The sequence below is a fragment of the Carica papaya genome, chromosome 4, assembly GCF_054855325.1.
Source record: "Carica papaya isolate Zhongbai chromosome 4, ASM5485532v1, whole genome shotgun sequence".
Taxonomy (NCBI): Eukaryota; Viridiplantae; Streptophyta; class Magnoliopsida; order Brassicales; family Caricaceae; genus Carica; species Carica papaya.
Genome location: NC_142312.1, coordinates 6,744,422 through 6,756,944, shown reverse-complemented (window position 1 = coordinate 6,756,944; position 12,523 = coordinate 6,744,422). Strand labels below are relative to the sequence as shown.

The 12,523-nt window shown below is 31.4% G+C and overlaps 1 protein-coding gene across 1 annotated transcript; it reads right to left on the bottom strand.

The window, feature by feature from the left end:
• Window positions 1-1,919: 1,919 nt before the first annotated feature.
• Window positions 1,920-5,265, bottom strand: PME5 (Pectin lyase-like superfamily protein). Its single transcript, XM_022046163.2, has 5 exons — window positions 4,715-5,265; window positions 4,133-4,322; window positions 3,055-3,261; window positions 2,334-2,572; window positions 1,920-2,218 (listed from the first exon to the last, which is right to left on the bottom strand). The coding sequence occupies exons 1-5, from the start codon at window positions 5,008-5,010 to the stop codon at window positions 2,062-2,064; spliced, it is 1,089 nt and encodes a 362-aa protein (XP_021901855.1). The 5' UTR covers window positions 5,011-5,265; the 3' UTR covers window positions 1,920-2,061.
• Between the last annotated feature and the right edge of the window lie 7,258 nt (window positions 5,266-12,523).

Here is a 12,523-nt window from a genome sequence, read left to right as displayed (position 1 = left end):
TTTAATTTATAAATTTATTTATATTTAAGTTACGAGTCTTTACCATTTGAACGTATAATAATGTATGAATTTATTTAAACAAAAAGTGAGAACTTACATATTATTTTACTTTTTCTTGTTTTACTATATTATGACCATTAATAATAAACTCTTTTAGAAATTTTTGAGAGTAAAGTTTATTAAATATATCACAATAAATAGTTTAATTTTTTTGCATGAGGAAAAATTAAATTTTTAATCTTCAAAGTGCAAAAATGATATTTAAAAATATACATTATTCAATAAAAAAATAATACATTATCCATAAACCACCTTGTTTTAAAAACCAAACAGAAAAATTACCATATTTTGCCCAAAAAAGAAACCTTAATTGCAAAAAATAGTCATTTGCCTTTCACTTTTTTTTTAATTTGATTTTTAACATTTAAGGTATTACAATTAAAATCATAATATTTTATTTTATTATAATAAATTAATTATTTTAATTAAAAAATATGTCAAATAAATATATTTTTAAATATATGATTACATCATCAAAATAAGTAATTAATATATTTTGTTTAAATTCTACTTAATTGTAAACGAGTTGAACATAATTTAAGATATTATACCGCGTATTAGTGAAGATTGTCATACGATACTTAATTATTTGCTATTCGTTTTATTTATTTAATTATTGTTTATCTTTTAAAAATGATATTTACGTAACTCTGTTCGCTATTTAAAATTATTATGTAAGAAATATAAATTTTAATTTTATTAATTATTTTTACATTTAATTTATAAATTTATTTTTATTTAAGTTAGAATTTTTACACAAATAAATCAATGATTTTTTATTTTAATTTAAATAAGTCTTTTGTTAATAAGTTTGTTGGTGAATTTGTTATCATCGCGGCATGTATTGGCAACATGTATATATATATATACACACACATATATATATATATATATATATAAACAATGTTTTTAACTGTGATTGGTCATTGACATCTTTGTACCATTATTTTCAATTTTACATATATTTTTTTAGAGTAATTCCTCTAGTGTAGGTTGAAAATAAATTTTAATTATTGCGTATATCCAATATTTGATTTAAATAATATAACATATGTACTATTTAAATTTTTATATTTTTTAATTTTATATTTATCTTTATATGTTTCATATTGTCTATAAATAAATATTTTTATTTAATATCGTACTTTTAAATTAAATATCATATATATTTGTTTAGAAATAAATACATATAATATTTTTTTTAAAAAAGTTTAATATTATATAAATTATTTTACTATTTAAATTAAATATCATATATGTTTTTAAACAAACACTTTTATTTAATACTATTAAAAATATAATTAAATCGAGGTTACGTATATAGAAATGTAGTATTGACTTGCTATGCATTGATAATGTGAATTTTTTTTGTATATCATAGTCTACCTTAATTGAAGAAATTGATAAAAACATTTTTCGCCCCAACAGCACATATTTGCCTCCATTATCTGTGTGAGAATTTGAGAGAATTAATATTTAAAATTGAAAATTTTATATTCTTTCCAATATCACATAGGTATTGTTCTATTATTCTTACGTGTTTTAACTCTATTATTTTTTTATGACCTTATTTGTTTAAAATTATTTTTTTTTTTTACTACTATAATAGATTTTTTATTGAAATTTAAAATAAATTACACTATGTTATATTACGGGTGTGTGATTGGGAATGAAAGTTGTACTAACAATTGATAAGTTAATGCTACGTAGTTAGATATTTAACGATATTTTTAATAATATTAAATAAAAATATCTATTTAAATATAATTTAAAATTACAATAATCAATATAAATAAAAAAATTGAAATAGTACGTAAATTATTTTACCTCTAAACTTTTTATGTATGTATACGTACGAATTAAAAAATAAAACAAAATAATTATTGACCAAACAAAGAATGAGATTCCATTTGCAATCACTCGACCCTTGGATGTTTATAAAATTCAATATTTTCTACAAACAAAATATTAAAGAATGAATTTAATGTTTGTGAACTGGCTTTAAGCATCTTGAGGAGCAATCCAATGACGGCCGTTGACGAAACTCTTGACCAGAAATGGATGGGCCACCTCATAGTCAAGCTCTCGAGCCCATGACACTCCCCGAGTCGCTCCCACACCTGGTCCCCAGCACTTGTACACCCCAAAAAATGCAGTCCTGCATTTAATTAATTAATTATTATTTATACTAAATCATAATTTTATTTTCTAATTAAGTAAGGAAATAGAAAATTAATTAAGAAAAATACTCGAGAAATCTGAAAGACAGTTACTTGTTTTTGTTGCTAATATGGTCCCAGTCATCCCAGCCACCGTGAGCTACCACATCATCAAAATATGTGAAGGCGTAGACAATTCTCGAGTACTGACCCATGGCCCGACCCACATAAAGTGGGCCTGTACCCGTTACCCGACATCTGACAAAAGCGAAACCCGTTTTCTCTTCAGGTGATTTCCTATCATGGGCCGCAATTGACCCGAATCTCTTTGCTATCGAATGCAATTCACAGTCCTGCACCGAACAACTCACTTTAAAGTTATCCTGCGAATATGTATATATATATATATATATATATGTATGTACGTAAAAGCTTAAAAAGATAGCTTTATATACAAATATTTACAGAATGGAAGAGATTGAAGTTTATTTATTTATGTTTGTCCCATACCCAGAAAGTGAGGAGCGTGATGAAGCTGGTGCAGAGTACATTCTATATCTATATATATATATAATATATGTATATATTCCTTTTAATTCATAAAGTTGGTAACCTCTGACATGCATCAAATTTTTTAAGCCGAAAAGCTTTCTTCCTTTTCTTTTTAGAAAAACAAAATGCAGATAGCAAACAAAGTACACAAGACAATTATATAAGACGCAAGAATATTTGTAGAGATATATATATATATGTGTGTGTGTGTGTAAGTTATTGAATATTATTATATATAAATTTAAGGGGGAGGAGTAGTAGGTTTAGGAAATTGTAAACTTACTTTGTACATGGATCTGCCATTGCCAAAAATAAAATCAATGGAACCTTCAATGTAACACTCCTTGAAATAATGTCTGCCGGCGTCGTCACAGAGAGTGTCCTGTGCGCCGTAAAATCCACAGCCGGAGAAGTATGCCTTGTCCCCCGATATGCGAAATGCCACCGCTTGCCATCCATGCATTCCCGGCATCGGAGCTGGTGCTGTATTCTGTGTATATATGTGTGTGTGTGTATGTATATATCACCCGTTATTATTTTTTTTCCATACGGACATATATATATATATATATATACAAACACAACATCACCTTTTAATTGTTTCTTTTAAAGTTTAAAACTCTACGTGAATATCCCTATCTGATCTAAAACAACTATACTCTTAACCAAAAAAAATGCTAGTATTCGTATATAAAGATAAAATATATTTATTACTTGTACAAAATATTTATCTAACCCTTAATTATATAAACTAAAACATATTGTTTAGGAATAGTAATTCATAGGATATATATATATACACATGTAATGCACGCGAACTTGACTTTTAGTTTTTACGCTATTACTATTGGTTTTATCATAGAAATTAAAATCTTTATCATACTTATTTTTTTAACGTAAAATCAATTATTGACTTAACACTTTACAAAATATTATTAATACTATTACTTATTGATCTTACATGTATATATATATATATATATATATATACAATGTTTTTAACGAGTCACAATCAATTGAAGTTGATTACACATCATGAACATGAGCAGTCATGTGTACTCTACGCGTACGTAGATAAGTATATTGGTAATTCTGCAATTAAAATTACAGCTACCCATTTGATAAATAAAGAAATATAATTTTAACATATGATTTTAAATACATATATATATATATATATAATTTGACATCATAAATATAATTAGAAAAAAAAATTATTATTTGTGTACTATTAAATTAAATTCTACTGAAAAAAAAAAAACAAAGATTATTACAGTATAGTACTTTTCACTGGGACTGGTGAGACAGAAATTTAAACAGAAGAACAGAAAGGTCTCAATCACCCATTTAATTTTACATACCTTGACGCTAATGTTTCTGGCGGAGAAATAGTTTGCATAAACGGTCACAGACGCCGTTTGATAGGTCCGTAACTGCTGGCCGTCGGGTCCACGATCACATGCTCGATCATGCCACTCGATCACCGTCACATCCCTCCCTGCTCCCTGAAACGTGATGTACGGTTTTGTCGCCGGCACCACCACCTTTTCTCTGCACCGCCACACACCCAATCAGTCTCAGTCCCCCGACACCATGCACAAACTTAAATTAACGTTCTTTATTTTCATTTATAATGACATAATACATAGCCTCTTTACATGTATGCAATCAACTTTTTGTATCAATAATTCTTCCCTTTATTATCAACAAAATCGTTACGTACATATACATGTATATATATATATATATCTATGTGTATATTCTTTTGGAGACTAATATGATTATGCAATTACTATTTATAATTAAATATTAAAAAAAGAAAAAGCAAAAGCGCCGATTAAAGGGCTCTCACTTTTTTTTTAATTTTTAATAAACTTATACTAATGGTCGACCAAATATTATATATATATATATAGATATAGTGGAGAAGATTGATAGATTACATGTAATATCCAGCGTTAATTTGAATGAGAACGTTCATTCTATTGTTTTCTGGGACAGCATTGACGGCATCTTGGACAGACCGGAAGTGGCCGGAGCCGCTAACGTCGACGGTAATGAGGCGGTGGCCGACGGGTCCAACCCAGTTGTGGTGGTGTCTGGTTGTGTTGTTAGGCGCCGGAGCCGGAGCCGGAGCAGGAGGTTTGGCTGAGGTTGTAAGTGGGAGCAATGGTGCAACAAGTGAAAAGAAGAACGTGTAGAGGGCAATGTAGTAGCTGAAGAGTGAAGAAGAAGCCATTAGAATACCATTAAAATGGTCAGAGAATAGAAATTGGTGGTGTATTAATCAAGAAAGATAATACAGAGAATGTCTTGATCAATAATGATAAATATATATATACATATATATGAGTTTGAGAATTTGAGTAGAAGAGACAGAGATACATATATATATATATATCGCAAGGAAATCGAGGGAGGGAGGGAGATATATGTATATATATATATATATATAGTTGGTAGAAAGAGATTATTTTTTCTGATCTTTTGGGAAGAATATTTAATTTATAAAATGGGAAAATATTTATAAGGGTGTTTCTATAACGGTCATATAATTACTTGTCTCGTGACAGACATGGTAGTGTAGCTAAATACGGCTTATAAATTAGTGGAAGAACTTGGCTGCATGTGAGCACAAGTCTCCATGTGGGGTTGGACTTCTTTTCACTATACTTCACTTATACACATACGTATAGGCTATATCAGTATAGTATAGTATTATTTCGATAAACGTCCCTAATGATAATTATATTAATTAGAATTTTAATTATAAATGTAATCAAACATCAACATTTTTTTGTCAAGACTTTTACTTATATATTTTAAACATGAATGTAAGTATGAAGTTAATTAACCTACAATTTGGCGAGGATATAAATTACATATAAATTGGGTTTTTTTCAGTTCTAATAAATTTGTGTTTAATTTTTATTTGCAGAAATAGAAATGTTTCTGTACGTAGCCAAAATTATATAACGATGTTCATTACATATAAAAACTAAATATATCTATAATATTAAGCTAATTTTTCTTTAAGCATTGCATAGGTAGAGACTCAAATTTAAGTGTTGATCTTATAATAAAAATATTATGTAATATACAATAAATATTTTTGACATTGGTGTAGACTTAGATATTACCTACGAGAATACAATTTTAGCATCTCAAATCAAACAATTAATTCAAAAAGTTGTTTGATAGAAATTTTGAATGCCAAGTAAAAGTTACTATTGATAATTTTTTATTACCATTTAGCAAGAATTTTATAATTAAGGTATATTCAATCATAAACCCATGAACATTATTCTGGATCCCACTAAAAAAGCTTGTTTCTGTACATATATATATATATACACACACACACACACACACCCACACCCACATACATACGACCCAGATTTTCCTATATAATTTTAAAAGGAAAAATTTATAAGCATTTAATTTGGATGTGTGTGTGTGTGTGTGTGTGTGTATATATATATATATATCTTTGTGTATATGTTTATATTTTATCCAAATTGTTATTGCCTGAACGGTCACATACTCGACAGTGGACTCGTTTAGGAAACCTGTAGATTGTAGTGGATCTGCTGCCAATGATGGTCCAGGCATGGCTTGCATATTATTTTGTATTATTTTCCTTTTTTATTCCAAAAAGGAAAATAAATTTCTTGTGGTCCCTACGTGGGCCCCACCGCTTTGAAAACGACCACTTATTCGAACGTTGAGAAAGCCGAAAGAATCTTGTTCCCCCAATTAGGGATTTTAGGCGACCAAATTGCCCTAACAAATAGGCAGTCCTTTAAATTACGAAAATACCCCTGAAAAATTCTAATAGGACCGGGACCGACCTTTTTGACATATTGTGTCAGAATACGAGTGGCCAAGCATTATGTCAGACTCCGCGGGTCCCACACCTGTCCTGTGTCCTCCAATCAAGATAATTCCTCCTTGGATAACGTCAGATGATCCAGTGGTACCGCGGCTTCTGTTCCAGCTATGTTCCTCAGATGATCCTCACCGTCGGAAAATATGAGAGACCCCGTGCTAGCATTTTGCATCTCAATTCGGATTGGGATCGAGTTTGGGTTGGGTTCAGGTTTAGTCTTTTCAAATTTATCCCAACTCGACTCATTACGCGCGCGCGCGTGTGTGTATAATTATTAATTATTATTGATATACTCATATTTGTATGATTAAATATGATATATTATATTAATAAAAATAGGTATACTCCTACAAATTCAATATAGTACAAATTGTTTTTTTTTTTTTCAAAATTCAAACGAAATAGGTTGGGTTTAATTTTCATAGAGGCAAGTCTGCTATTGAGTTTAATAAAATTCATTCCAAGATAATCCATTGATATTTTAATATTGTTGTGTGATCATCATTATACTTGTCTTTCAATCCACACATCATTTGATTTTAGTTTTAAAACCTTTTTTTTTTTTCAGGAATTAGCTATGGAAGTGATGGTAAAATCATAGTCTAAAATAGAATATTCAGATCTTAAAACATACAAAAAAATTTTAGAATTTGACGTTGCTTTTTAAAAATAATTTTTTAAATTCAAGTAAAATATATTAGATATAATTCATATTTACAATATATGAGTAACCTTAATGTATAATAAAATATCCGAATCAAGCAGATTATAAACTAAATAGTTTGTACAAAATTAGTTAAAAAGTCATTGTACTTCAAAATGGCGAGCTCATTTTGTAGACAGTGGAATAAGTGTATAACCCTAAGTTTAAATAGGTAATATTGGGGTTCTGAATCCATATTGGTTTCAAGTGATCTGCTTATATAAAAGTGCGATGAATCTTACCTTTCTCAGTAGCTTCAAAATAAAACAAATACTTTTAAAGAGTGATGCATGAGGTTCATAGGCATTTGATATGAAGATAGAATATGAAATCTGTCATATATTTGCAACATGGCACATACATGAAGTTAATGATGTGAGAATTTTGTGACTTAGGTAATAATTGGACTTGGAATCTTTCCTCTTTCCATCAATTTTTAGTAAATGTATGAAGAGTTCAATAAAGTAATTTTTGTAGAGGCATGTAGTTATATGTGAGTTAGTTGTGTTGGGTTTTAAATTTACCTTGTGGCCTTTGTGTGTAAATCACATATTAATTGGGCTCACTTAGTAGTGATCCGATACGGTTAAAGATATATTAGACTTTAATGCATCAAATTAAATTATATACTTTATTTTATGTGTAGATATCAAATCTATACTTTTTAATTTTGTAATTGATCAAATTAAGAATATAAAAATTTTATATACAGGGGTTGCTTGTAAATAAGTAGTTATGGTCCCCAAATTATACGTACGATTTTTTTATTATAATATCTTATCACCAAAAATAGAGATAGTGTAAGAATTCAAACGGCTACGTGCTAATTTAGAAGATCTACCGCAGGACGAGCAGATTTCTTCCATTATGGATTCAGGTTCATTTTCGCATTTATTCTCTTTGATTCAGTATAGGATTTGTTTACATTTTTATTTTCAGATCTAGTTTAATTTAAATAAAATTATCTAAAATTGTTGTCTTCTTTTATAAGTTTCCATTGATTATACCAAAAATGTAGATCGTAGAATATTTGACATTGTAGATATATAGAGTAGGATCTTTTTGAGTAAATATTTATAATAAGATCATCTAGCTTGATATAACAGTAGATAGTGAACCATTATGAAATATATAAGTTTGGCATATATAAGTAATGTTCTGTGGAAAGAACCATAGTAACGTTGCTAAAGAACTTTCTATTTTTAAGAGGAGATATTGCATCGTTTTTGCTTCTGCTTGACCACATAACTTGTAAAAAGAGATAAGTTTAGATAATTGATTAGTTCCCATATTTGGTAGAACATTTTAAACTATCCACCATCAATGTAATTAGTATTTGGGTACTAACGTAGCCTTCAATAAAAAGATGTGAGTGCCTGAAGTTATTAATACTATCGCTAGCTTTTGTTTTGACTAATATTTCAATGTAGCCTAACTTTATGTTAAAAACTTGATTTGTTGTGTACTTCTATTAACAAGTGTCAAATCAACAAGGTTAAGCGGGAGATATGTAATTTGGAGATAATTTTATTTATTTATTTAAGTGATATTGTTGTTTAAACATATTAGTATTCCATGATTGTGTGTCTAGTATGATAAAAAAGCTAACTCTAGTTAGATGGGGGTACCTCAGGAAGGGATAGGAGGGCAGTTCAGGTACACATGGATTTATCCATATATGTACGGTAGATTTTATCACAATATCTTTATAATGTCTATCACCTGGTGAGTATATTCCTACATTTTATATTCCTTTTCTAAATGATAAGGCATTTGGGTTTTAAGATACAGTGTAAGGAGAATATAGAAGAGTCCATGCTAATTTAGCCAATAAAGCAAGATTATAGGTAGATAGGTCTTTAAAATCAAGTACTCTTTTTATTTTTGGGTAGTGTGAGAGTTGACCAATTTTTAGGATAAATTTCATGACCTCTTGTGTGATCTATATGTAACGACCCCATAATCCAAAAAGAAATATATAATAATTTAAGTACAGAAGCGAAATAAAAAGTTAAGGTTTACATCCCTTACACAATAACTTAAAAATACTAAACAATCATTACGGAATGAATTCTCTGAAATAAACACGAGAAATGAGAAAAGTAAAGGAAAATATAAAGTATCTAGCATCTCCTCGTAATTTTCTTGTGGATCGGGCTCGGGAACTAAGTCCTTTTGATATGAAATGGTTAAATAAAGGATGATTTACACTACTCCATTAAGGATATCACACTATATCACCGGCACACAAGTAAATATTGGTAGAAAATCAAAACAACTAATGGAGCACTAAATTTAAACCAATACATTTATTAAAAATAAAATCATTTACCATTCACTTATCATTGAGGAATTTATGAAAACAAACTATAAAAGTAATAATATCATACAGATCATAACTTCATGCACGATCAGCAACATAAAACATATCATAAATTCACATTCATTAACAATAAACTAAATTATAACTGTTTCTCGTTTCACCAATCTACTAGTATCTATGGGGATCCATAGGGGTGTCTCTGCTACACTTAAATCATTTCCCTTAACAATCTTAATTACAGAGTCGTCTTTATACCCCGTCCGGTATGAGCGTCAAGACATTAAACCTTAATACTCCGTCTGGTATGAGGGTGAAGCGGCCGTCCCATACCCCGTCTAGTATGAGCACCAAATGACCAAGTCTTCATACCCCGTCCGGTATGAGACAACGTTCACGGTAGGGTTTCCTAGAATCCGGTCCGTCCACCATCTTTCATGATATCTAGTGAGACTATTATCTTATATGTTTATTAGATCACACCCCTTTCTTGTTTTTCCTTAGTCCCCATTACCAACTCAAACATAATCATATAAATAAATGAACATGCATCCAGTAATGCAATCATATCTTAAATCTCAAAATCAAGCAGTGGTCAAGTAAGGCAGTAATACATGCATTTAAACTATAAAATATATAAATAAGATACCATCATACTTTTATACTGTAAAATAAATCAACAAAGAACATGTCTGATTCGGACTCCATTAGCAATCCGTAATTAATTATGCACATCTATTTAATTTGTACAAAAGACCGTATTATTATTTATTCAAACTTTAAATCTATGATAGGAAATAGGGTGAGGGGTCCTTACTTGATTTGACACCGAAAAGTTAAATAGTTACTACGCCTACCGGTGGTCTTTGGGTTCCATGAATTTTTCTTTAGGAACTGAAACGCGCTTACGGTACCTACAAATGTCCCAAATAAACTCAAAAATTAGTCTCAGGGCCTACTTGGCCAATTTCGAAAATCCGACACGACGACAGTCCGCCTTGGGTCGACCGTTTTCAGCCGAATTCGATCGATTTTATATTGATTCCTGCGAGCACACATACTAAAGGGCCTCGGTGCGCCGAAAAATACGAAAAACCGAAACTTACTGGCGGCGGGGGTCTCCAGTGTGGTGGCTCCTCCGGCTCACGTTGCGGTTGAGTGTTTTGCTTCGGTCAACTTGTAGAGAAGAAAACGGTGATCACAACGGTAGAAAAATTATACAAAATGGGAATTGATAAGGGCCTCATCGGAGGCAGTTTGTGAAATTTCCCGCGGCGGCGCCGCTGGGCTTCAGCGGTGTTTTCCGGCAAATTGGCCAGTTTTTTCACTCCGATTTGGCGATGGGTGGGATTAAAATTGAATTTCGTGCAAAATATTTTTTTTTTTACTTTTTTTAGCGGTCAGAAAAGGTTCTGGTGCGGCAACGGGTGGCGGCGGTCGGCTCCCTAGCGGCTGGGTTGTCTTCTCTGGCGATAGGTTCTAGCAGCTAGGGTTAGGGTTTGTGTGCGAATGAGGTTATTTATACCCATCCGTTTTTGATCTGGATCGTCCATCGTTTTTTATCTGAACCGTCCGATCGCGATTAAATAGCGAGTGAACTTGGGTCGTTCATCGCGATTCAATCTGGGTTGTCTGTGCGCGATTCAATCTGTGCCGTCTGTGCACGCGGGAACGAACCTCAACTGTTCGATTGCGCGCACGTAGATCACCCATGTGGCTCCCCCCTGCGTGGCTTCCTGCGTCAGCGCCTCTGCCACTTGGCGCGTCCTGATTGGTTGGGGCTACTGACTGAGCGTCTAACGTGACACAATTTTTTTAAATTGCGTTTTGACCCTCCAATTTGCGATTTTTCTTTCAAAAATATTCCAAGAATATAAATTTTCACATATTTTTTTAAAATTATTTTCAATTTAATCCTTAACAAAATTTTACTCATTTTTTCATTATATTAAAATAAAATAAAATAAATAAATAAATAATTATATTTTAAAAAATAAAAATAAAAAATAAAAACAAATATTGTAACGGCCCCGAAAATTTAAAATGGAGTGTATATTAAAAATATCAAATGCGGAAGCGAAGTCAAAATTTGAATAACATCCCTTACACTAAAACCAAAACGTGCTCACAAAATATAAAAGATTAAACTATCTAAAGGAGAAACTTGAAAGTAAAAACTACGAATGTGACTATGGAGTCCTTAGGCGTCCCTTCGTCGTCCTCCTGCGGAAGCGGCTCGGGAACGATGTCCTCTTGATCTGAAATGATTAAATAAGGAATGAGCTACACTAGCCCAGTAAAGACATCACGATATCTCACCGTCACGGAGGTAAAGGTGGGTAGAAAACACAAAAAGACCAATGGAGCATAATTTACAACAAATCCTTTTATCGAAAATAAAACCTTTACCATTTACTCACCTCGGTGAAATTCATAAAACAATATACGAAAGCAATAACGTCATCATAATCATGAAAACATATATATGAACTGTATAACATAATACCTATCACACTCTTCGTAATTCAATAGTTTCACAACATATTTTCCTAATTCACCAGCCCACTAGTATCCATGGGGATCCATAGGGGTCCCGCTACCCGTTAATCCTTAACACTTGAGATCATATTCCAGGACCGTCCCTATATCCCGTCCGGTATGGGCGCCAAACCATAGACCTCATTACCCCGTCCGGTATGAGGGTGAAACGGGCCGTCCCCATACCCCGTCCGGTATGGGCGCCAAAACACATAAGATCTCCATACCCCGTCCGGTATGGGAGACCACAATCCCGGTAGGGTTTCCTACGGACCCGGTCCGTCCACCATCTCCTAGGATAT